Raw genomic sequence first — 27,585 nt, forward strand, 5'->3', positions numbered from 1 at the left:
CTTGACACAAACCGGCTTTACTGCGTCCCCCCACCCCCGCGCTCCTGCGGGTAGCCAGATCAATGTCATGGTCTGAGTTTTCATTTCTGGACTAGTTGGCTTTGCAGGCAGTTTCTAATATTTGTCATATATGCCGATAACCACATTTCTCCAGACCATTCCTGAGCGTGTCTTAGCCATGCTAGCCTAATGCTGGCAATTACTACGGTGAATGAGGGTTCTTCAGCCCTTACTCTGTTTATACTTTAGTATGCCGCAATGATCCCTGCCCTCAGTTTAGCTAAGAAAAAGGCAAAATGGACTGTCTAATGTATGACGTTTACCCCCTCTCAGTCGAAGAAGCATTTTTCTTAACACCAATCTTAGAATGAGAGAAATATGTTCCTCTGGCTTTCTGATAGCCGGAAACTAATGTGCCCAGTACCCACTATCAGTTACCAAGTCAGGTGCTCGCGGTTACAAACAGCATGATTTTCTTAAAACCAGCTCTGTCTTAGCCATTTGATAGCTCAGCTTGTCCTGTTTTACCTGTTGATAGATGTCTAGGAATGTTCGTGGATTTAGAAAAACAGTAAAGGTATTGGGCTACAGATTTAATCATAGCAATATGTAGGAAAACTAGCTAATGAGAGTATTTCAGTCGTGTTTTGAGGAAGTTTGCCCAGCAAATAGCATTTACTCATCAGTAATTGATGTTTTTATTCACTAATTAGATTTGTATACTAGTTAGATGTCTGGTTGAAATAATTCAGAGTTTTTTTTATTCCCCTTATAACCAATTATCATCGTTTAGGTTTTTTCTAAATATTGAAAGGACCTTCATTTCTCATTTTTCACAACACTGTGCATACCTGGAAGGTGAGTATTCTAGTATGGAAGACTTTGGGATCAGCTTAGGCTACGGTTTGTCATCCTCAATGCTGCTGAGAGACTTTGGACTGGGTAATTCTTGGCTGTATGCTTTGCATGGTACAATATCTCGCAGCATGTTTGGCCACTACTTGCCCTCAGTGCCAATCCCATCTCTCCTAAGCACCACCAATTGTGATAACTGACAATATCTTCAGGCACTGAGTTCACGCCTCGATCCCTGCCCCCTGCCTTTTCTTGACCGTCTTGACTCTTGCCAGTGTATGAGGTCCAGCACTTCTTAACCCTGCTGCTCCAGCCCTGGCCCAGTTACTATCACTGTAGTCCCAGACCAAAAGGGAGCACTTTAGTTTTGCTCCTTCTTGTTTATGCTTCACTAACAACAATAATAAAGGTAAGGAGAGTTGTCAAGATGGCTCACCAGTTAAGAGCACTGGTACTTTTCCAGAGGACCTGGGTTTAGTTCCTACCACCCACAAGGTACATACATACACATACAAACAAAACACCTGAACATGTAAAATAAAATAATCTTTCAAAATTTAAAAAAAGTTGGCCAGGTGATGGTGCTTTGTGCCCTTGAATCCTTACGCTCAGGAGGCAGAGGCAAGTGGATCCCTAGGTGCAAGGCCAGCCTGGTCTACAGATGGAGCTCCAGGACAGCCAGGGCTACACAGAAACCCTGACTGAAAAAAAAAATTAAGAACGTTTGTACAGAACTCAAAACTAACATACTCTACGTACAGGGGTATTGTATTAGGGTTCTCTAGAGTCACAATATTTATGGTGTGTCTCTCTATACTGAGGGGATTTATTGTGATGACTTACAGTCGGTAGTCCAACTCTCCAACAGTGGGTAGCTGTAAATGGTGTAAATGGAAGTCCAAGGCTCTAGTAGTTGCTCCGGCCCACGAGGCTAGTTGTTTCAGCTGGTCTTCTGTAGAAGTAGATTCCACCAGGTGTGCTGGCAAGTAAGTACAAGTGCAAGCAGATGAAGAGTAAATCTCTCTTCCAATATTCTTATTATATAGGTCTCCAGCACAAGGTGTGCACCACCACACCTGGATCTGGGGACTTGTTTTGTCCCAGGCTGACCTTGAACTTAGATCTTCTTGCCTTAGCCGCCATGCCTCAAGATCTCCATGCTAAGATCCAAGTCAGAAACTTGTGTCTTCCAGCCTTAAGATCTGGATTACAGGTGAGCCCTCCAATGCTGGATTGTAGTTCATTACAGATATAGTCAAGTTGACAACCAGGAATAGCCACTACAGATCTTATCCAAGGACCATACCCCTACCTACCTTTTTATAGCTCAAATCTATCTTCTTTCTGACTGAATTACAATCCATCTTTTCATGATTTCTTGGAAACAGGTCTCACCTATACATTTCCAATTACACTTTAAATCCTTTTCCCTAGAAAAGGGTTCATGTAATCAGGTCTCTTCCTCTTCCTCCAGTGATTTGTCTACTTTGCTATCCAAGGTTTCCCTACTTTAGTCTGTATTCTTGCTCTCTCCTCTACGTAGATGCTCTTGTAGCCCTTGGCATGCATGCTTTGACCACCTCATTCATGTTTTATGTGTTCAGCTGCTATGAAGACCACTGCGGTGACTCATGCCATTCAACAACCACTAACTTATTACCATGCTCTATAGCATTTATCTGTGTCCTGTGTTTATTTTCTTAGTTCCCTTAAAGTGTGAACTGGAGAGCAATGAGTCTGTCCCATCAGTATCAGTTCCTAGCACTGTGTTGACAGCCTATTTGTTGAGTAAATAAATGTTTTGAAAAACCTAAACTATATTTTATTTCTTTTTTTTTTTTTTATCTTGAGCTATCTGTGTCTCAGATTTCTCATCTACATAGTGATCATAACCTGCCTTGTCATTCTCAGAAGAGGCATTTCTGAACTCTTTAGGAATCATATGATGCTGTGCAAATGGGACTTGGTACACCTAAAATATGTTAATTCGTCTGGTATTCTCATGATCAGGAATGATAGTCTATAGATTGTAGTACACTTTAAATCACATGTCCAAATAGTCTTGGTAAAACTCAGGATCCTTACAGATGGCTCATCAGGTAAGAACTCTTGATGCGTTAGTCTGAGGACTTAGTTTCAAATTCCCAGAATCCACATAAAGAGTTGGGCACAGTTATTTGACAGGTCCCTAACACTATGTCTGGTGGGTGGCAGAGACAAGATCACTAGGTACCCAGTCTAGCTATAGATTGAGTAAGGCAGAGACTGGTATAGCACAATACCTGAGGTCTTTTGGCCTCTGCATATGTGGATTTATACACTTGTGCACATATGCAAATTTTAAATAAGTTAACAATATAACCTTGGAACAGGGTAGAGAACAGCATTTTAACCAGTGTCTGAGACTGGAGGTAGCCAAACATACACACAGAGAAGGTAATTTGGGGTTTCTTGTTCCTTGTTTGAGATAAGGTCTCCCTATTGTAACCTTGGCTTTCCTAGAATTCAATATATAGACCAGGCTACCCTGAACTCAAAGGAATCCACCCTTTGAAAGCTGACTCCTTGCCCTGTCAGCTCTGACACCAAACGTTTTGTGAGGTGAAGCTACTTGGTTCGTGGTTCACTATCTGCTTAAATGAACAAAAACCTTAAAATGTCAAAGAGCTTTATTCCCAGCCATGTTATAATCAAAACCAGGGCCTCCTATACAAGCAAGTAGTCTCATCATTGACCTATATCCTGATGAGGTAACAAAGTTTATAGTCTACCAGAACTATTATTAGCTTTGTAATTCAAGGTCGGACCATATTTCTTTTTTTCTTATTGCAAAAATATTTTAATACAGTCATAGTACGATTATAAAGTCATATTTCTAATATGTTGAATATGTTCAAAATATTAACAAAACCTATCTCACATTTTCACACATGTATTTTGATCACATTTGCTTGGTGCTTGACATATTCAACATCTAGTTCCTAAAGATGAGTTCTAGTTGTCTTGCTAAGGATTCTAGCTGTATTGCTAAGGAGGCAGAATGTAAATAAATCTTTTTTTTATCTGAACTTTATTAGATATTATCTTTTAAAATGACATAATTTGAGTCCTAAAATGAACAGTTAATGAAATGATCATAAAACTAATTTTAATAAAGGCTTACGTTTCCAGAGGAAAATATTCAATGTGTAGAACTCAACTCACCTTGGTTTTGTAATCAGGGCCTCTACTTTTCCTTTATAACATTTCTTCCTGGAGAAAAATCACTTGGAAACTGAAGCTCTTTACCAGATAAATCCTTAAGTAAAGCTTGGTGGATATGAGATTTAAGACTCACTTGAGATAACAGCTTTGTTTTTAGTAGAATTTTATTTTTTCATGACGTTTTTATTTATAACTGATCATTCTGGAATTTGCCTTCTGATTCTCTTTATGCTTTTGTATTGTTTTTATTAGTTGGTTTTATTTCATTCTGAAATATATTTAAAGAGATGCATACTTGAGAGAAAAGTGGAATTAAACTTTTTACACAAGGACTTTGAAGCTGCTGTTTCCTACGATGAGCACAGCCATTTCTAACTTTTACACATTTCTAGTTGGAGTAACTAGGGACATACAGACGGCCTCAGAGTCAAGTGTAGTCTTCGTCTTCATTGTATCTCTTCTTTGCAAGACAGGATCTTGTGTGGCCCAGGTTGGCCTTGAACTTGATGTTGATTTGAGGATTGACCTATAGTAGATATGCAGTAATTCTTCAGTTTTTCAGTCCCATAAAAGAGCTGGGCACGCCTATTAAACAATAAAAATGCCACCCTTGCAAAGCTACTCTTAGTGCATAGATGTCAGTGAAATCATGAGTCACTCTGTGCATCCTGCATTTTCTCTCATCCTGTTATTTCCAGTAGTCTAAGTAGTCCAGGTCTGTAGTTCATTAGAAATGGATCTAAAGATTGGGATAGGAAAAGCCTAATGAGCAGATAGGTCATTTGTCTAGCAAACATTTAACTCCTAGCATAAGTTACAGTACATAGAATAACTTCATGAGTGCTCATTGTGGTCATCTTGATTCTTAGACTCTGTTTTTAACCGTGAGTAAAGAGCGAGCTTAGTCCTGACCAAGTCACAAGTGGAGACTTCCTGTTAGATCAGATAGTACTGAGTGCACCTGGCAGTGCTGCCTCCAACTCTACATGCTAAAGCGCTAGTTCTTTGTTTATGGCCCTATTCTCTATAGAGTATCAGCTCTTAGGGCGGTTTCTGTTGTTGTCAGTAGGCCTTTATTAACAAAACCATAGCATGCATGTAATGAACTTGACTTTACCCTCAAATGCCTTATTCTTAACTTCTCTTTGATTAGTAACACTTGTGCATACCTTTATTCAGCCCAGAAACCAACATCTGATACCAGTCCTAATGTGCACATCTAGCTGTTTGGAAAATTGTGCAGAATCTATTTAAAATTTCCCCTCTGTCTCTAAAGCATCCACATCTTACTTTAAGTCCTGTAGCTAACCATTTCTGTCCATTCATTCAGCAGAAGTTTATCTGTTATGCAAAGGTCTTGTTCACGCAGGGAAGGCAGGAGGGGGAAAGGAAGGGAGAGAAAGGGAGCGAGACCCCTCTAGGAGATCGAAATCTAGTGGAAAATGCATTCATTTATGTAGAGTGAGAGTTGATAGCTAGTGATAAGTGTGGAGTAGGAGGAGCCCAACCTCAGCCAGGGTCCACAGCAGCACAGCTCTCAGAGGCTGGGGCTCAAAGGGGAGCTTAAGCTATGTGGAGAGTTTCTGGAGTGAAAGATACACATAACATGTTATACATAACAGACACATCAAAGGCATACCATTTGGTGCAGGTGTTGCTCTGAAGCCTCTCTCCTCTCCTCTCCTCTTCTCTTCTCTTCTTTAGTGGCACGTCATTATACAGTTAATCCCCATTTCTTGCCAATTCTGTATTTATGAATGTGCCTACTTCACAAATTTATTTTCATCCCCAGATCAATTTTCTAGATGATTTGGGGTCATTTGAAGATGCACACATGCAGAGCTGCACTGGCTTCAAGTTGGACAAGTAGGACTTTGTGTTCTTTTAAAAATGTATTCACTTGGGCTGGAGAGATGGCTCAGCGGTTAAGAGCACTGATTGCTCTTCTGAAGGTCCTGAGTTCAATTCCCAGCAACCACATGGTGGCTCACAACCACCTGTAATGAGATCTGACTCCCTCTTCTGGTGTGTCTGAAGACAGCTACAGTGTACTTACATATAATAAATAAATAAATCTTTTTTAAAAAATGTATTCACTTAATTTCTGAGTCTGCACACATGCCAGAGGTTAAAATGGGGTTCTTCCTTTTCTTTCTCTCTTTTCTTTTTCATTCTTTCTTTTCTTTTTTTCTTTTTGCGTTTTGAGATAAGGCCTCTTCCTGAAGCTGGAGCTTGAAGTCTCTCAGCCTGCCATGAGCAGCATGCAGGATCTGCCATTGCACATGTGCACAGCCTGGCCGCTTCTGTGTGAGTGGGGGGTTTGGGTGCAGGTCCATTTCTGCACCTTCAGGTTTTTTGTATTCTTGTCTTAGCGATTTACTATAAGTAAATCCTTTTAGGTTTATTTAGTATGTATGGCATTCTTGTTGTTTTTGTACTTTCGTTGATTTTTATTTTAATCAATTTCACCATTAAATGGATCCCAAGCACAATGCTGAAGTGCTTATATTTCTAAGTATAAGAAGCTATGATATACCTACTAGAGAAAACACGTGTTAGGTAAGCGCATTCAGGCATGAGTTATACCACTTTTGGCTATGAGTTAATGTCAGTAAGTCAACAATATAAAATAAGAATCTTTAAGTAGGAATACATATAAAAAGGAAGTTATGTGTTGGGGTGGTTGGTGAAAATATGACCAGAGGCTAGCAGGAACCTTTATTTCCCTTAGGAATAATGATTCAGAATTTGCTAACTCAGCATCTGCCACAGTTATAGGAAGTAAATTTGATTTGGGGGAAATGGCCAGTCATTTATGGTCAGGATTGATGAGTGATATAAATGACCAAAGAAGTATGATTATGAAACAGTCTTCCTGAACCATTATAACACATACACTGCCTCTTGAGAACAGGCCAGCTTACACCCCAAGTATTCCTGTATATATTATATACCCCCCTTGGTAGGCATGGCCAGGTTGAGAGTCAGTCTACAAATTTTATTTTTACCATTAGTCAAGAAAAAAGATGTTGACTTACTTTATGAGGGTTTAAAATATAAAGCATAAAAGGAATTTTGCAAAACGCAGGTTTTTTGTTTAGTGCTTTTAAAAAGTCCTTTTATGAGGGATATCTTGTATAGTATGGGGGTCAGCAAGCATTTTCCATTAACGTCCAGTCAGTACATACTTTAGCTATTCCTGGCCATCAGCCCTGGGTTTAACTTTCTATCTGCTGAGAGGAGTGATAGTAAGTTCCTCATGCATTTACAGTGGAGATCTTGTGGGCCAGTGGCTGTGTGTGGGCCAGTGGCTGTGTGCCTTCTATCCCGTTTATCCTTCACAATGCACACAATGATCTAGTGGGGGATCATAAGTGTTGTATTGATAAACTGACTGTAGTACAGTTAACGAAAAGACTGCATGTTTAATTTTTTATTATGTGCGTGTGCGTGCATGATGTTGGAGGTCAGAGAACAGTTTGGGGAGAGTACTTTTCCCCCCATCGTGCGAGTGCTGGGGATTGAACTCAGGTCATCAGGCTTGGTTGGAATAACCTTTACCTGAGTCATCTTGTTGGCCCAATAAAGACTATATTTTAAAATCATTTATGCCATTACTATCTCAATTATTTTTGGTATCTTAATCTTTTAAATCTGTGCCCTCTGTAGGTGAAAACAGTAGTTTGAGCTCATTATAGTTGGAATTAAGCACTCAGCCATCCAGTTTGTAGCAGTTGGTGAATACTATAGGATACGTTTGCTCACTTTTATAAATATTACAGTACTTCTGGTAGCTGTCAATACGTCTGAATTGTGCTTAAGTCTCCTTAGTAGCATCAGTTTGATTATGTGGGCATGGATGTAATGTGATTTTTAGTAAAATTTGGTACTCATAAAATGAAATCATTTTATAGCTGCAAATAGTTAGCAAGCTAAACATCCTGCTGGGTAGTTAGTTGGTCACAGTGTTGGGCAAGAGCCACATGCTCCCATGGGGCAGCCCCATGACCTCTACCTGCCTCTCCTTATGTGATAAATGCTTCTTTCCTTGTACTGTATACCACTTCTCTTAGAAGTACACCACCACCACCACCATCACCACCACCACACACACAGGCACACACACACACCTGCCACTGTCTGGTTTTTCAAGATAGGGTTTCCCTCTGTATCCCAAACTGTCCTTGATCTCACAAAGATTCACCTGCCTCTGCCTCCAGAATGCTGGGATTTAAGGTATTCTCCAACCAGTTAAATTTTTTTTTTCTGCCTGTTTATGAGGAAAAACCTCTAGAACTGAAGAAAGTTAAAACCGTGCCTACTTGTTTCTTAGTGTTAATTTACTTTGAACATCATGTGTGTATTTCTTGTCTGAGCATGTGTACTTACATCGTTTGTTTGTTTTATTTTATGTTGTTTAGCTTATAATTTTGTCTCTCCCCACCCCCAACTCTCCCTTGCCCCAGACAGACCTAACTCAGGACCTTGTTCTTGCAAACATGTTCTTGCGCATGCACTGAGGTAAATCCCCAACCTTTGAGCGTGTGTAAACACAAGCATCACCGCTACCTTTGAACCTGTCATCCTTTTTTTTTTTTTTAAATGATATGAAATGCTTTTTATGACTGAAAATGGATTCTTTATAGTCTCCTAAGAGACTTTCCCAAGTATGTATGTGAGATGATGTGTATGAGATAGATTTAAGTTCATAGGCTATGAGACTGAAAACTGGTTATCAGGACTCAATAGCCTACACTGTCTGCCGCAGCTGTCACATGAGCATGGTGGAAGAGGTGCTGCGTGAATGTGGATAAACACTGATTTCCAAGGGTTAACCCCCCAAAGCGTGAAAAGTGTCTTGTTGGTAATTCATATGCTGATTTTTTTCCCAGTGATTTTTTTTAATATAGTGTTATAAGCACATATCAGTGAATCAAGGCACATTTAAAGCAGTCTAGAAATCCCAGTTTCTTTTGGCCACATAAGTTGGTCTTGAAAATGTGTGTGTGTGTGTGTGTGTGTGTGTGTGTGTGTGCTAGAGGTAAATGTTGAATGTCTTCCTCTATCACTCTCAGCCTTATTTTTTAAGGCAGTGTCTCTCAACCTGGAGCTAGGAGCTAGCTGTTTGAGCCAGCCTAGCTAGCCAGCAATCAGTCGCCCACAATTCGCCATCTCTGAAGCCCCTCCTACATTCCTCAGCACTGGGCTTACACACACATGCCACTTGGCTTTTATGTGGATGCTGGGAATCTTCACAACACTTTACCCACTAAGATTCCTCCCTAGCCTCAGGAACACTATAAAGTAGATCACAAGATGCTAGAAAGTATACTAGCTCTCTTTTTGTTTTGGAGTTACTAGTAAATTTTTGGTGACTTCCTATAAAAGAGAATAATAAAGAAGGCCTAATTGTTACTTGGGAAACATTTTTTTTTTAAGATTTTATTTATTTATTATATGTAAGTACACTGTAGCTGTCCTCAGACGCTCCAGAAGAGGGAGCCAGATCTCCTTGCGGATGGTTGTGAGCCACCATGTGGTTGCTGGGATTTGAACTCTGGACCTTCGGAAGAGCAGTCGGGTGCTCTTACCCACTGAGCCATCTCACCAGCCCACTTGGAAACATTTAAATATTATAGTATGAATAAATTAGTTCTATACTCCCCCCAAATAAAAATTAATTTATTCCCATTCAAGAAAGTTTTGAAGCACAAAATATTTCTGATTAGTATTTTGCAGTAACTCTAGTAAATTTTGTTTTGTGTCTACATAGGCTGTCCTAGAACTTATATAGATACATGATGCTGGCCTCAGACTCAGAGCTCTGCGATTAAAGGTGTGTGCCACCATACCTGCCTTCTCTAGTAGTTTTAAAATCAGCTGCTTAAAGCAATTTTATTTTTACCTTATTTTAAAAGGGCTTGTTCTTTAAATTTTTAAAAATTTACCTTATATCTCTTTTAAAGATAATTAAATGAATCAGTTTAAGTGTATATATTCTGAAATACTTTAGGGTAAATTATAAAACTAAGCAATAGCATTATCAAAAATTGATAGGAATTACATACCTGTGGTGATAAAGTACTTAGACAAGCTAGACAGTAGTAGTCTCCTGAGAATCACGTCTGGTAACCTTCTATCTCCTGTTGATCTTTTTGGGGTTGTTTTAGAAATGTTTTTTAGATAGTTAAAAATATTAACATTAATAAAACTTTTCAAAAATCACTTTACTTTGCTAAGAAAACTAAAAAATAAATATCACAGGTTTAAAATTGTTCGTTAATATTTGAATGACCAATTAAACAGCTTTCTCCCTTTTTCAGCAATAAGAAGTTAGAGCTTCTTCTGTGCTACACAAGCTATTTGAAATATTAATTCACTTTACATCCCCATGGCAGCCCCACCCTCACAAACCCTTCCTCCCATCACCCCCTCCCCTTCCCTGTGGGTACTGCCTTACCCTGGACATCAAGTCACAGCAGGACTGTGCACATCCTCTCTTACTGAGGCCTGATCAGCAGACGACCCCCATTCTTATTGTTAGGGGACCCACATGAAGACCAGACTGCTCATCTACTTCAAATGTGTAGGGGACCTAAATCCAGCCCCCGAATGCTTGTTGGTTGGTGGTTCAGTCTCTGAGTCTCCATGGGCCCAGGTTAGTTGTCTCTGTAGGTCTTCTGTAGGTGTCCTTGACCCCTCCTGCTTGAGTACCACATTTCTTTTTCAAAAATTATGCTGGGTGTGGTATTGCACACCTTTTAATCCCAGCACTTGGGAGGCAGAGGCAGGCGGATTTCTGAGTTTGAGGCCAGCCTGGTCTACAAAGTGAGTTCCAGGACAGCCAGGGCTATACAGAGAAATCCTGTCTCCAAACCCCCCCCCCAAAAAAAATTGTGTTTGTGTGCATGTGTGGGTATGTGTGTGTCACTGTGTGTTTGTTTGTCAGAGAACAGCTTACAGGATTTAGTTCTGTAATGTAGGTCTCAGGGATTAAAGCAGGTTTTCAGGCTTGGCAGTAAGTGCTTATACACACAAAGTCATTTTAAAGAAGCTTTTTTCAAAAACTAAGATTTATGTTTTATTTATTTGTGTGTGTGTGTGGGGGGGGGGAGGTGATGCCACCTGTGTGCCCGTTCCTGGAGAGGGAGAAGAGGATCAGATCCCTGCTGCTGTGGTAAAGCTGCCTGTGAGCTGACTGATTTTAAATCTCTTTACATTGTTTTCCTTTAAAATAAAGCTGCAATTAAAACCATGAACCATGATAGAAGCCAGGCGTGGTGGTGCATGCCTTTTAATCCCAGCACTTGGGAGGCAGAGGCAGGCAGATTTCTGAGTTCAAGGCCAGCCTGGTCTACAAAGTGAGCCTCAGGACAGCCAGGGCTATACAGAGAAACCCTGTCTTGAAAAACCAAAAACCAAAAAAGATGATAGATGTTATTTATATTATATAAAACCATGATAGGTGTTATTTATATTATATAAAACCATGATAGGTGTTATTTATATTAGCCTCTCTGAAAATCTGAAGCCTTTCCCCAGGGTTAGAAATTTGAAGCGTGAGTTCCAAACTTACAGTTCTCTTAGTGCTTACAAGCTTTTAAGGAAAGTATAATACATACAAATAAGATATGGTCATTATTAGACGACTAGTAGTTTGATTTCTTAGAATAATTTAGATACACCCAAAATAGGAAAAGTAGTAGAAGAGACAGAGACCCGTGTTCTTTACTCTTTATGCTAATACTGGAACAATGTTTATTTAAATGTTGTTATCACAGCTGCTGGGTCTCTTGGCTCCTGCCTGTAATTCTAGCATTCAGGAGGCTAAAGCAGCAGTATTATAAGTTCAGAGCCCACTTGCATTATAGCGTGAAGACACTGTTGCACAATAAAAATAAAACAAGAAACTTGAAAAGAGTACCATAGCTTACTGTTGGGCCATAATTATGAAAATTTCTCTTGCTTAAATACCAACATGTGCACATATATATGCATCCATATCAGAGAGCATACGAAAATATTTTCCAAACAGCAATTATATAATTGCTATTATTAGGAAGGCTTAGAAGAGTTTCTTGGTGTAAGAAAAGTCAGAAATTCAGACATGAAAGTCTGAAGGAATCTTGGCTTAAGACATGAAAACCTGAGGGTATCTGAGTCCTTTGAGATCAGTCTGACAGTTACTTACTTGTTTTGATAAATGTTTTTTTGCAAACTGAAATCTAGAGTAAATGGAGATTTTTATCAGTAGTCTTTCACTAATAGCAAAATAGTTTGTATAGCTTAAAATAGTGCAAAATTTGTATGTATATGTCATACATTTCAGTGTTTAAATTTTTGTTTGTTTGTTTTTTGCTTTTGTTTTGTGAGGGGCCATTAAGATAGGATCTATCTACATAGCCCTGAATGTCCTGGAATTCACTGTGTAGACCAGAGTGGTCTCCAATTCATAGAGAGTCTCCTGCATCTGATGGAATTAAAGGTTTACACTACCACACCTGGATTAATAATAATCTTTTAAGTTTAACTCTAGAGCAGGCTTTACCTGGTTAAGTGGCAGAGCTGACATTAGAAACCAGGAGCATAAATAAATACACACATACTTGTGTCTTTATCCTTGAGACATTTGTAGCTTTTTTGTTTTGCTTTGTCTTTTGTTTTTTGTTTGTTTGTTTGTTGAGACGGGGTTTCTCTACATAGCAACCTAGACTTTCTTGGAACTCACTTTGTAGATCAGGCTGGCCTCTTAATTCACAGAGATGAATTGCCTCTGCCTCTCAAGTGCTGGGATGAACAGAATCCAGGTTTGTAAATAGCATATATTAACAGGAATATTCGGAAAGAGCCAAACATAGCTTTTTTGCATATATGTGTGTGTGTGTAATTTTATAAATAACAGTGTTATACATGACATGATTGTTTTCTGAAAGAAAGTTGTTGGATTTCATATAATAAAATCATAAAAGGTATCTGACACCTTTAATCTTCACAGTGTCAGTGATATTTAAATACAGTGCCTTAGCTTATTTAATCCACATGGCAGCCCTACAAAGTCGATATTAACCCCACTGACAGATAGAGAAACTGAGGCATAGAGTTTAGATCTCAGGCCACACAACTGGTGAGTGGCATTACCAGAATTCTAATCCAACAAGGCTGTCTTAGGGTTTTACTCCTGTGAACAGACACCATGACCAAGGCAACTCTTTTAAGGACAACATTTAATTGGGCTGGCTTACAGGTTCAGAGGGTCAGTCCATTATCATCCAGGCAGGAACATGGTGCCAGTCGTTTATCATCCAGGCAGACGTGGTGCAGGAGATGCTGAGAGTTCTACATCTTCATCTGAAAGCTGCTAGCAGACTACTGACTTCCAGGCAGCTAGGATGAGGGTCTTAAAGCCCACGCCTACAGTGACACACCTATTCCAACAAGACCACACCTAATAGTGCCTCTCTGTGGGCTGAGCATAAACAAACCATCACAACTTGACTCCAGAGACTGCTTTTAACAAGTACTTTAAATAATTGTTTAGATGGTCCTTAGTCCCACTGTGGATTTTCTTCCTTCTTCCTCCTTTCTGTCCCCTGGGGATTAAACCCAGGGTCTGATACATGGCGGACATGCATTTTACCACTTTTCTCCAGTCCTCATATTCTCTCTCTCCCTCTCTCTCTGTTCTTTTCTTTTCTTTTCTTTTCTTTTCTTTTCTTTTCTTTTCTTTTCTTTTCTTTTCTTTTCTTTTCTTTTCTTTTCTTTCTTTTCTTTTCTTTTCTTTTCTTTCCTTCCTTCCTTCTTTCTTTTCTCTCTCTCTCTCTCTCTCTCTCTCTCTCTCTCTCTCTCTCTCTCTCTCTCTCTCTCTCTCTCTCCCTCCCTCCCTCTCTCTCTCTGTTCTGTCTTTTTTCTCTCTCTCCCTCTCTCTCTCTCTCTCTCTCTCTCTGCCATGTAGCCCATGATGATGATTTGTGACTCACTCTATAGTCCAGACTATACTAAGCTCAACAGAAATCTTTCTGCCTCAGCCTGCCAAGTTTTGGAGTTAGTGTACTGCCATATCTGCTACCTTGACAGACTTAGTGACCATTGGGCACACTTAGATTTGAGGTTAGATATTCAACTGTCAGAAGCACTAAGAACATAGAATAAAAGAGGCTAAAAATTCCTAATCTTTGGGTAGGAAGTATAGGGAACTAGAGGTCATGATTTTCTAATATAAATTCATTATATGAGAAACTCTAAGTATATTGGTAAAATATTAATCTGTTCTCAATTATTTGAGATTATCTTAAGTTCAATTCCCAGCAATCCCATGGTGGCTCATAACCATCTGTAATGGGATCCAATGCCCTCTTCTGGTGTGTTTGAAGACAGCTACATTGTGCTCATATACATAAAAGAAAAACTCCAGGGTTGAACATGACCTGTTTAAAAATTAAATATTGGTAGAAAACATTTTTAACAAGCACATCAGTAAAATATTAGTATGTTCTCAAATATTTTTGAGATTAGCTTAATAATTAATGGAGACGGTGTCTCTCTCTGTAGCCTAGGCTGGCCTAAAACTTGCCATTCTCCTGTGTTAACCTTTTTAGTGACCTAATTTTAAAATTGATTTTTTTCTAAGTAGTTCTAGAAGTCAGCACATGTCTTTGTGCTCCTCACAGTAAGTATATCAAGGGCAGGGTTTTATTATATAGCTGAGGCTGGCCCTGAGCTCACTGTGCCTTACACTGGCCTTCATCTACCTCAGTCCTTGAGTGCTGGGATTCCAGTGTGAACCATCACAACAGCTAAGAGTTTTTTGTTATGTAGAAATGAAAATCAAATTAGAAAAATATGGCATCAGTTGGATGATGTGTTCTACTTCTAGGTATCAGGGTCTAAGTGCTATCTTCTGTACAAACCATTCTTGTATAGTTATTAAAGCATAATATCCCAAGTAAGAACATTTGATTAAAGTGCTAAGAACAAAATAAATGACTTTCAAAGTTTTAATTACCTCTGGCCCATCCATGTGCCATTAAAATAGAGTAGCATTTTACTTCAACATACTATTATGCACAAAAACTTTGTTGCTGTTAACATTGATAAAATAATCATATTTAAGCTTTTTGATATACATAAAAAATAAATTCATGCTTTTCTGAGTCCTGAATTATTGCATGATACAGCAGGCTAGATACTTGTAATAAAAAAAAGGAGAATTCTAGCTTCATGTTAATAGAAGAATTCAATTTTTAAATGCAATTAAATTTACTAATTGTAGTTTCTCTTCTCTTCATAGTCTCTCTCATGTCTCCCCCTACACCTGTATTAGCAGGTAGATATCACCTGTATTAGCAGGTGAGTGTGACGGCATATGCACTTTCAAAGTCGCACTCTCATGATGACTGCTGACGTTAACTTCCCCATGGTCTTTGGAACATGGAATTTGAAAAAGAAATGTTTTGATACTGATCCTTTCTCTGTGATAACTCCAGCTTGTGTCAAGTTGACACACAAAAGCCAGCCAGTACAGATTGAAAACCCACAAAAGAGATAAAAGATGAGTTATTTACATTCAAAATATTTCTCATCTATTCAAGATACATTTTTAAAGAAAGAAAGCATCAGATAACATATAAATGTAACATGATTAAAACTGTCGATTTAAAAAAATTAAAACAAATCGCAACAAATGTTTTTTTTAAGATATTAAAAGGAAATATACTAATATTACAAGGGAATACTAAAAAGACAGGGAGAAATCCTACCCCCACCCCAAGTTTTAAAAAAATCTTTGTCAACAAGTAAATACTTAAAACGAGGGGAAGTGTGTTTGAAGGAACTTGTTACCTACCTGCCTCTCCTCACTAATCCATCCAGACGGAAGCTGTCCCAGGTGACAGTTACTCTGGCGTGAGCATGTGAGAATCTGATCCTTTCTCCCCTCCATTCCCTGCAGCCTAAAGACCCCCTCAGAATGGGCTTTTCTGTTTCATTGTGATAATGAACGCAGGCAGTGAGCTTTTAAGGAATGGTTTATTAAGTAGTATCCCCCCCCCCCAAAGAACCCCTAGTTAAAACCATTCTTAAATCACCTGTTTATGTTAAAATACTGCTTTTCAATGTTATAACAGTCCTTTTACCATATGACATTTTATATAGTGACTCCCTCACTTTTCAGATCGATAGACCCCAGAAATTTTGAAAATGACCCAAATTCTTTGAAGATTTTAAATGTAAACACCTCATATTTTAGTTCTGCATATTTTATAGCTAGGTAACTTGAAATTGAAGTTAGAATACCTACTGTAAGTTGAGGGCTTTTCTGACTGTATAATCAGTTTAACATGGGATGCCTAATGGCTATAATTATTTCTGTTGCCTTTTTACCTCTACTGTAGTAAATGTATATGTAGTTACGGCATTCTGTGCTGGTTTGCTAAATCTACAGGAAATAAAAGGGTACAGCTAGGACGAAGGAAAGGGAATAGTTAATCGTGGAGGACGAGAGACACAGCTCAGTACTTTGCCTAGAGGCCGCTGGGAAAGTGACGTCCTGTAGCGTCCATTCGTTCGCTGTTCTAGAAAGTACAGAGACACGTAGTTGAAGTGGGAGGGTCTAGCTGAGGCCGTCTCTGTGCGGTGTCTATTTATCTGTAAGTGAGCTGCCGGGGAGGAATTAAATAGAGACGCTGCCTGCTGCCTCTGGACAGCTGAGCCGAGTCGCTGATTTGCTTTAACTTGTAAGATACCCAGCTTGCTTTATTTTCTCAGAATCATTGTGTTGCTAAGCCTGGGGACGCTGTTTTCTTTTACAAAGGGAAATCTAAGTTCATTTCAAGGCATTCGAAATGGGGAAAGACTATTATCACATTTTGGGAATTGAAAAAGGAGCTACAGATGAAGATATTAAAAAGGCTTACCGAAAGCAAGCCCTCAAATTTCACCCGGACAAGAACAAATCTCCTCAAGCAGAGGAAAAATTTAAAGAGGTCGCAGAAGCGTATGAAGTACTGAGTGATCCTAAAAAGAGAGAAATATATGATCAGTTTGGCGAAGAAGGTAAGCTGCATATTTCTGTACCTTTGGCTGTGTCTGAATCGTAGTTTTTTTTTTTTTTTTTTCTCAGCCTTCTGGTTATCGTTACATGAGAACATGAGACATACTAAAATAAAAAGAAAAATAACAGGTTAAAAACTAAGGTTTAATCCTTGATTATCTGAATGAGCTATGAATGAAATGTCATGTTTGTCTTTGTGGGTTTTTTCTTAGAATATTGTATTATTCATATTCTTCTGTTAGACTTATGGTTTTAGCATTTTATATTTTAAAAGAAACCTTAAATTCCCATGCCTGTGAATGAATTGTTTAAAAGTCTTATGCAACCTGTTTTGTTTTAAATGATTTTATTGCCAGAATTAATAGAATCTTCAGTCACTTAAAATTTTAAGATTGGCAATTCAAATTCTGGGCCATTTATGTTTTATTTAGAAAAACAAGAAGTTTTTTGTCCTTTTAGAGCGACGCTAGTTGAAACTGAACAAGACGGAGTGGTGTGTCGTAGAAGCAGAAGGCACAGGCATTTAGCTTCTAGTTGTTTTTGGCAATCTGCCTAGAGAGGAAAGAATTTCCCTGATGTCATAAAATACCAGAACAAGTTTTTAGCTTAATTATAAACAGTTAATATTGTGCCAGGAGAACAAGATCTCTCTCTCTCTCTCTCTCTCTCTCTCTCTCTCTCTCTCTCTCTCTCTCTCTCTCTCGCCCTCCCTCTCCCTCTCTAACCCAAAATGGCCACCTAGTTGGAACAATGACTGATTTTGTTTGAGTTAACTATTTCTTTTGGAAATTTTACTATGTGGGTGAAGAGGAAGCATGACAGCTGCCCTTTACCCTCAGCCATACTTTTTTTTCTTGCCTTCTGAGATCAGGACTCAGTGAGCTCAGTAGCCTTTGAGAGTCTCCTTTTACCATTCTGAATTTTGTCCAGCATCTCCATAAATGTCCATAAATGTCGTAAATGTGGCCATAAAGTAGGAGTTTGAAATTGTCAGTCAGCAGCAGCGGCAACCATGCATTAGTTCACGTGAGTTCTGGGGTTTTCAAGTGTTAAAACAGACTAAAGTTCTTTTGCATTATTCTTCCCCTAATGTCTTTTTAACTCACGGTGGCTATGGAAACATACTGTTTTCTCCTTGTTTATAGCATTTAAACACCAGATTTCCCTAATTAGAAGTCCTTCAAACAAGGCCACACATTAAGCAAACTAAACAACAACTCAGAGCAGTGGTGGGCCCTTTTCCTCCTGCTTTAGTTTTGGGTCAGAGTCCCAAGCATGCTGCTGCCTGTGGTTGTAATTCGTGCAAACCCGCAGTGTCCAGTTCTTACACAGTGAGTGAGTAATTACAAGAAGCAAGATGTGGATAGTTGAGGCTGTCCGTTCCCCATGGTCACACGGTTGAGAATGCCATGGTGTGACCTCCCAGGAGCGAGCAGGCTCTTGAGACAGTGCCAGTCCTCTGGCCACTCTTGAGTAAGTAGGTGGAGTGGTGTGTGAGTCCCACAAAGCCACTCGTGTAAAGGCAGGTTATTGGCTCCATCTTATGGAGCTCAAGTGCACCTCTGTGTTAAGCCATAGCATTCAGGCTCATTAATCGTGTTTGACTTCAGAGTTTTCAAGTATACCAGATGGTACTCTTAATTCTTTGAGTTTTTCTCTTGGCAGTGCTTTCTAGAGTAACTCACTCCCTAAACTTTCTTTTCTTTTCTTTTTCTTTTCTTTCCCTTTCTCTTATTTTTTTACTGATCATTACCAGTGACTAAATCACAATTTCTGTATACCCTGAGTCTTTTTTTGTTCTTGGTGTTCTTAGCCCAGATAAGTGCTCTAAGCAATGAAAGAAGCATGAAGCAGGACTGGTTGCTTACAGTGTTGAAATTTATTATTCAGAATAGTCTGTAGTTATCAGCTCCCTGAAAATATAGGAGAGTGAAGACTGTTGAGCTTTTCTGCTTCTTAGTCTTTGGTAACCTAGCACACAGTGACGGCAAAGCTCTGTAGGCTTAGGAGGAGTAGCTCAGGGCCACAGCACTAGCTAAGCATGCAGAGCCCTGCTCTCAATCCGAAGCACTCCACCCTCATGGCCCTGGAGGTTCTGTGTGAGGATATGAGGAAGCTTTTCTCCTTTCTCTCCTTCGCATTGTCTGTGCTTGTGTTCCTGAGTCTGTAGACCTCTCCAGTAGTAACAGAAATCTAGACTGTCCACATTTACAATTAAGAGAACCATTAATACTGTTTATTCACGTTGTGAAATTCTTTTAACATCTGAAATTTAAAATGGTTTCGTTTTTAAAAATTGAATAAAATAACTTTGGTTTAAAGTTATTATATTATCTAGTAGTTTTATTCCTGGGAATCTATTAAAAAGAAAAACAAACAAGACAAAACATTTGCTCATACAAAGACATGTTCCTGATTGTTCATAGTAGGACCATTAAGGTCACTGCATCCAAACAATCCAGAAGTCACATGGTTTAGCAAATGGATCAACAAGGAGTATATACTCCAGTGGGTACTTTTTAGCAATTAAAAAAGGACCGGTTTAATGAAGTATGTCGCAACTGGATGAACCTGGAAAAATATGCTGGATGAAAGACTCTAGATATAAATGATAATGTATATTATGTAATTCAATTTGTGAAATATCTGGAAAAGACAATTTTGTAGAGATGGCTGAGCTAGCTTGCCTAGGACTGGAGGTAGGAATATAGGAAAACGCAGGGAATAAAAGTAGAGACCTCTTGAGAGTGGTGGAAATATTCCACAGATGGATTGTAGTGGCCGTAAATTTATTACAGCTGAACAGTATACAAATTAATGTTGTCGTGTAGTCTACATACTAAATAATAAGTCAGCTTTCTTCATAGTATAAATATTTGAAAATAATCATGAAACTACAGAAATCTATAATTGGGTTTTGAATTATTCTCTGCCCTAAACTTTTAGGCTTGGTTAAGTGGATGTGAACAGAGGTTTGTATTAAACAATTAAATTATTTTTCTCTATTGAGCCAGAGAGATGGCTCAGTGGGTAAAGGTGCTTGTGGACCCGAGTTCAATCCCTGGGACCCTCAAGGTGGAAAGAGGGACCTTAATTCTGAAGATTGTCCTCTGACCTCCACATGCATACCATGGCACACACGTGCCATCAACAGACCAACTGACCATAATGAAATGCAGTTTTAAAATATAAAAGTTACAACTTTCCCTCAAAGGACACCTTTAGAGGGTTCTGGTTTTCTAGCCTTCATTTCTTCCTTCTTTACTTTGTTGATTATTTCTTACTCACTAATTTACTCTGGATGCGGACAGTTGTTGATGTGTTTCAACTTAAGTATTTGGTGCATTAGCCTTCTTCTAGTTCAGTGTTCTCTTCCATGCAGTTAGTCAACTGCATGGATAAAGATACAGAAGTTACTTGTGAGTTAACCTGTTCTATAAGTCTGAAGTCTTGCTACAAATTGAACACTGTTATGCGGAGGCCTCCTAATAGGTCCCAGGACTCTTCCCTGCAGTCCCAGTTCTCCAGGGCTCCTACTCAGATTAACTAAAAGACATCGTTGCTATGGGTAGTATCCCAAAGATCTATTTGTTTTTGTGTATTACATTGGTTAGTTGATTAAAAGCCTAGGCAGATGCTGAATCTAGAGTCCATTCCCTGACTAGACAGTGTCTAGAAAATGTAGAGAGCAGAGAGAATCCAGCTGGATGTTGACAGGTTCTGTTGGGAGTTGGAGTGTACAGGATTAAGGTTAACTATCTGGCTGACGGCATGCTTGATAGAATTCAAGTGTTAAGCAGTGCAGGAGACAGCAAGCAGTTCATGTCATACTACAGCGGCATTTTGGTAGGATTTTCTCATTATTACAGTGTAGCTCCCTTCTTTATCTGGACTCCACAGTTGACCGTTTGATGTCTAGGAAACTCAAGGCCACATTTTTGTCAGCTCTGATGAGTAAGTCACTTCAGGCTGCGTGTAAATTTTCTCACAGACTATAATACTGACTGAATTACCATTTTTGGGAGCAAGGGAAGAGGTTTTAGGGAAAAGCCAAACCTATGATGTAATACTGAAAATGTTATTCTTTCTTTTGTGTTATGTGTCCAAAGCATTTAGATTTTTGCCTTTTAGAGAGCTAAGGATAGGCACGCTCACTTACCATGTTGATTAACTGGTAAACTCTCATAGTTTGTGAAACCTGTGGGAAGAGGAATACAGTTCCTGGAATAATTTAATGCTCATTCAGTTACCATGTGATGACTGTGAGGTCTATGCTTCATCTATCATGTAAGAAAATCTCTCACTAGCTTTTCACATTTGGAGTTACAGTCATATTAACAAGGCTAGAGAAGGAAGACAGAATGAGCAGCTTAGTAACCTTGTTTGTCCTTCTCAGACTTGTCATTGCATTTCTACAGTAAATTCCCCAGTTAACCATGCTGCGTGTGCACGTGAGTGTACATGCCTGTGTGCATGCATGGATGCATGCACAGTCCTCTAATGAGGACTCTGATTAGGTCTTTCTTGGTCCTTTAGATTTCTCTCCATGGATAAAGGTAAGAATTTAGATGTTAGTTGAGACTGTTGGATGTCACAGCATACACCCTCTCTCTCTCTCTCTCTCTCTATATATATATATATATATATATATATATATATATATATATCCTTTAATAATAGAAACCAACTATACAGCAAGAGATGCAGATTAAGCCTCCCTGACATTGCAATGATTAGATCTCACCTGTGTATGTTATTTTGCTTTTTCTTTGTCTTCTTTAGGCTGATTCTCAAAGCACTTATTTTAGTTTCAGTTCAGGACAACTTTAATCATTAGCTGATTTTCTTCATTCAATAGACTGGAGTTCCTCATTTTCAATTTCATATACATGAGCAATAGGAATATAGGGATATAAGAATCTCAGTGTAAAGTAGAGTTTTTCATAGTTCTATAATCTTAATTTCCCTCCATCCTTTTTTGGAGAGGGATCCTTCTAGGCTGTGCCAGAAGCTTCACTAGACTGATAGAAATCTTTGCCACGATTGGCCTCCTAAACCATCACTACGTTGCTTTATGGGCTTTAGTTGAATCTTTCGTTGGTATGTGGTAGAAAAATGCTATTTTAAATATATATAATCTTTGTCATCCACATGTTACTTTGCTGAACCTCTGGGCAAAAGGTCATAGTACTACTGTCTAAAGTGGGCTGTCAGGCAGAAATAACTAGTCCAGTTTACATGTTAAAAAACCCTGATTTTTTTTTTTATTGTGGTCCTGTTTTTAAATGCTGTGAGTCAGGATGTGATAAAGTGGACATAAAAAGACTTGCTGTCTAAGGTGGTGATAATCTAGTGTCTACAAAAACAGTTTTTGGGTTGGAGAGAGATGGCTCAGCGGTTAAGAGTACTGGCTGCTCTTCCAGAGGTCCTGAGTTCAATTCCCAGCAACCACATACAACCATTTGTAATGGGATCCAATGCCCTCTTCTGGTGTGTCAGCAACAGCATACTGAAATACATTAAATAAATAAATAAATCAGTCAATCTTTAAAAAACAAAAACAGTTTTCACACTGTCCCTTTTATTACATTTCTCCCTTGCTCCTCTAAAAAGTGTTCTATTTCAGTTATTAAACGGTAGAGACATAGGCGCTGGAGAGAGGGCTGGGTGCTGGCTGCTTTCTCCATGTGCTGGAGTGTGTTTTCAGGAGCCTCCACCACCTGTAACTCTAACTCCAGGGGGGTTGATGCTGCTGACCTGCACAGGTCCCTGCACATGTGCACATACAAAACAACAGCAAAGGCCTGCAGTAAAGCTACGAGCACGAATTATGTTAACTGTTGCTACTGTACTTGTTATTATAACAGTCTTTAGGATTTAGACTTGGTTTTCAACCGGCATCTTTAAAACTCTTAAATGTGTAATACTTAAGTATGTTAGAACAGGAGTTTTTGAGGTAAGGGAGTCTCAATTATTTTTCATATTTATTGTGAAACAAAAGATTCAAGAAGAAATTATTAAAGCAAAGAATTTGGAGGAATGATTTAAAAGCTAAAACGTTAACATAGGATGGATCTTCAGAAGCTATTCTGTTTTATTCTAATGATGTTTCAGGCCCTAAGTGATAAGTCAGCGTTTATTAGCAGGGCAGTCTGTAAGTGGTCAGCTGTCTAGACTGCCAGCCCTTTTCCTAATCTTGCTTATGTCTTCACCAGGCTTGAAGGGAGGCGCTGGAGGTACTGATGGACAAGGAGGTACCTTCAGGTACACTTTCCACGGAGATCCTCATGCCACATTTGCAGCCTTTTTCGGAGGTTCCAACCCTTTTGAAATTTTCTTTGGGAGACGGATGGGTGGAGGTCGAGATTCTGAAGAAATGGAAATAGATGGAGATCCCTTTAGCGCCTTTGGATTCAGCATGAATGGATATCCAAGAGACAGGAATTCTGTGGGACCCTCCCGTCTCAAACAAGACCCTCCCATTATTCATGAACTTAAAGTATCGCTTGAAGAAATATATAGTGGCTGCACCAAACGGATGAAGATTTCTCGAAAAAGATTAAACCCTGACGGAAGGAGTTACAGATCTGAGGACAAAATTCTCACCATTGAGATCAAAAAAGGGTGGAAAGAAGGCACCAAAATCACTTTTCCGAGGGAAGGCGATGAAACACCAAATAGTATCCCAGCAGACATTGTTTTTATTATTAAAGACAAAGAACATCCCAAATTTAAAAGAGATGGATCAAATATAGTTTACACTGCTAAAATTAGTTTACGGGAGGTAAGTTAGTAAGCCCTAGGATTCTAAGACCGGAGCGATGACTGCTGCTGATTAGCCGTAGGGGACTGTCTGGGCAGGGCTGGCTTTTATCCAGTGCTCTGCATACTTTATTCCTCATGATAACTCTCTAGAAAGTAGTGCTATTATATCTCTCTTTTGGATGACATCATCAGTTCCTAAATTTATTTACTGATATTAACTATTTAAATGTCGGTTTTCAAGTGCAAGCTTGGTTAGCTACTTTATGGCCAGTGTTAGGTTAACTCTAGTTTTAGGTTGTGGTCTGTGAGATCCGCATTGGTAACCCACCACTGTAGTCCATGAATACATTTGTTCTGAAGTGATTGGAGTACAATTTATAGAACAGGCATTAGAACATAGCAAGTATACAATTATACACAGTGCACAGTACCACCCCTTAATACAGTCCTTGAGTCCTTATTTGCACTACTTCTTGGATGGGGTCATGTCCCTGTTTAAATGGCTCAGTGTTTCCCTACCAACTAATATTCCAAACAGTTTAAAAGATAGAAATCTGGCTTCTACCTCCAAGTACATTTTCTTTTCCCTGAATTTGCTGTTATTGCTTTGTTTAGTTTCTCTGTGTCAGAGCTCCACTGTATGGTCCCCATGTGGTTCAACAGGAACTGTACTGTGCCCAGTAGACCCCAAGGTCTTCTGGGAAGTAGGTTTTGTTCCTGTTTAGTTCGGTCCTGTTCTAAAGTCCTCCTGTTTCTCTATTTAGTTTTCGGCACCCTGACTATTGATAGCTTTGAACATCCTAAGTCAGTGTGGAAGACATCCTTGAGTTAACTTTTTCTTTCTTTGTCCTCTCCTGTCTGTCTCTGGTAACATCTCTAGTTATGCCTCTCTTGAGCAGAGTTTTAGAATAGGAAAAAGGTTTATTAACTATTGTAATCCTTTTGGAAGTTAAAGTTTTACCTTCATGGTGTTACCCTTTACTTCCTAGCACAATCTTATATTCTTTAGTTTGGAAGTTTATTAATAACTTCATTTTATTTGGTCCACTTTAGGCATTGTGTGGCTGCTCAATTAATGTGCCAACAATGGATGGAAGGAACCTACCTATGTCAGTCACTGATATTGTGAAACCTGGGATGAGGAGAAGAATTATTGGATATGGGCTGCCATTTCCAAAAAACCCTGACCAACGTGGCGACCTGCTGATAGAATTTGATGTGTCCTTCCCGGACGTCATATCTGCATCATCCAAAGAGATCCTTAGGAAGCATCTCCCTGCCTCATAGGATGAGAAGAACCTTGCTATCCATATTTTGATAAGACACTGAAAATATAAAAGTACCGGCAGTTGACTGATGTGAATTCTGTGTAAAGATGTGTAAACTCTTCCGAGGGCTCATTAAACTGCATGAATAGACACAGTTCAAATAGGCAACGTGGGTTTTTACAGTAGGGATGAAAAGTCATTCACTGTATTATATTTCATTTCTCCCAAATCAGAAATTTTCAGTATTTCATTTATAAGTAAAAGTTGGTTTTGTGGTCTATGGATATACTTCTAGTAAATACTAGATTATCCAAGTACTGTGTGCGTGTGCATGTGTGTGTGTATGTGTGTGTGTGTGTGTGTGTGTATGTGTGTGTGTCTGTGTATGTATCTTTAAATGATCAGTGTGATAGGCTCCCTTAATAAAAATTAAAATTCTTAAGTGTATATGTAATACGTGGAGAATAAAAGCCAAAGTCACACAGAGATGCGGTCTAGGGCACATTCAGAGATGCTGTGTTGGGCTGGCACCAGAACGCACTGATGCGTGTGCTTTACCATTGTGACTTCTCAAGTGTGCTGTAGCATCTCTCAAGAGCATGGTTGCAATGTTCTTAAAGCAGACCTCGTCATAAAAAGAAAATGAATGACATTTTCTCTCCTGTGGAAATCCCAATAGCCAGAGTTCCTGATATTTTAGAAACAGATGGTTTTTAAATGGCCACATGTAATTTTATGGAAGTTGACTATATATCTTAAACTTAATAAGCTCATTTTGTGGTTCATTAGTTTAAGATACTTGTTTACTAACATTTGTTTTTAGAGAAAATACTGTTATTTGGCATTAATTGTCCATTTACAGTGTTCTGTTAAGTCCCTCATGCTATGCACCTTACAGTCACCTATCCCTAAAGAACAGCCATCCATCGATGTGGTGTTAAACCGCAGTCTGGATGTAACAAACACCATCGTTGCTTGTGGGTAATGTGCTGTCATCATATAGATATTTTACCTTTTCATGGATATAGATTGCATTTCTTAGGTGTTTTAATTTTTAAAATATATTTACATTCTAAAAAATTACTGTCTTCTGTTTTATGTCTATCAAAAGTGATGTTATGAAAATTTTTTTGTAAAACAGTTTTCAGAATGATATATATCTATACATAAATATATATGGTATACTGAGTCCTATAGTCTTTTTAATAGAATGTGAAGTTATTTAGAAATTCTGTATAAAATTATAGTAAGCATATACCTTGTGGCTTTATTGAAATAGAATTCTCATAATATAAAATTCACACTAACCTCCCTCAATTTTTGGTGCTGTTGACTGACGTCAGAGCTTTCTGCGCACTAAGTGCCTCCGACCATGGAGCTGTGCCCAGCCTCTCTCTCTCTCTTTCTTTGTGGTGCAGTTTAGAATTTTGTGTATCCACAGATCTGTGCAGTCAGCACTGCTGTCGCATTCCCATGAACAGCCTCTGTGCCCCCTCTCCCCTCAGCCCCTGGAGCACTGATCTGCTTTTCAAGATGGATTCTATCGTAGAATAGAATCAGTCAGCATGCAGCTCCTTTATTTGCTGTCGTTCACCCAGCACACCACTGTTCTCAAGGTCCAGTCTGGCCTCATTATCAGTAACTTCATCCTTTTTGTGGCAGATCATGAACTTGGGTAGAATCCCATTTGGTCGGCTTACCTCTTCTTTGGTGTTTTGGGCATCTGGGTTCTATCTACTCAGTATGAATAATGATGCTATGAGCATTTGTAAACAAATTTCTGTGTGGATAGACTGACTGCATTCTCTGAGGTACATAGTTGACAGTGGAATGGTTAGGAAAAGCTACATCCGTTAGTTGCAAATAGAAAATGTTAGAAATGCCAGAGAGTTGAGGTAATCGCACCATCTCCTTGAACATCATGGAAATTCTCACAAATATAAGGAGCTAAAGTCTTGGAGTGATGGTTGTAGTTCATATTCGAAGCCCACAGTACCCACAGTATTCAACATTTGGGTTGTTTGAGGGGGCAGGGTGTGTGTGTGTGTGTATTTGTGTCTGCTTGTTTGGAGGTAGGGTCTTAGTATGTAGCTCGGGCCCGTATGTTGCTCCATGTGACTCAAGTTCACGATAAGTTTATGGGAGTTTTTCTCCCTGCCTCATAATGGCTGGAATGAATGGCATGTGCCATTCACACCACACAGGCTTTGAACCAACAATTATTATTGTAGTCTTATTGAGTAAACATTTTCTCTGAGCCAAAATAAAGGGTTTATAAACACAAATAATCTTTCAGTTAGTTCTTTTAGTAGATAATTATTCTAACAATAAAATAAATTTGTACTACTCTTAGGGCTGAGGGTATGGTTCGGTGACAGTAGTAGAATAAATGTACAAACTATATAAACTTAGAGGAAACATGCTTCAGAGTGTAGTAAGTGCCCA

At 38.9% G+C, this 27,585-nt stretch overlaps 1 protein-coding gene across 5 annotated transcripts in view; it reads left to right on the forward strand.

Moving 5' to 3' along the window:
- The window catches only part of Dnajb4 (DnaJ heat shock protein family (Hsp40) member B4), a 28,316-nt gene extending 731 nt beyond the window's left edge, over window positions 1-27,585 (forward strand). Inside the window, exons 2-6 of one of the 5 annotated variants that reach the window (XM_085835418.1) lie at window positions 794-858; window positions 15,347-15,405; window positions 16,868-17,109; window positions 23,323-23,891; window positions 24,926-27,574. In XM_085835418.1, the coding sequence (XP_085691544.1) occupies window positions 16,899-17,109; window positions 23,323-23,891; window positions 24,926-25,159 (1,014 nt within the window). In that variant the 5' untranslated portion in view covers window positions 794-858; window positions 15,347-15,405; window positions 16,868-16,898 and the 3' untranslated portion in view covers window positions 25,160-27,574. Of the gene's footprint in view, window positions 1-793; window positions 859-15,346; window positions 15,406-16,867; window positions 17,110-23,322; window positions 23,892-24,925 lie in introns of all 5 variants that reach the window. The other 4 variants (XM_085835419.1, XM_021158431.3, XM_021158433.3 and 1 more) reach the window with 4 other exon arrangements.

Source organism: Mus caroli, unplaced genomic scaffold (genome assembly GCF_978045245.1).
Source record: "Mus caroli unplaced genomic scaffold, Mus_caroli_1 scaffold_3, whole genome shotgun sequence".
Lineage (NCBI taxonomy): Eukaryota > Metazoa > Chordata > Mammalia > Rodentia > Muridae > Mus > Mus caroli.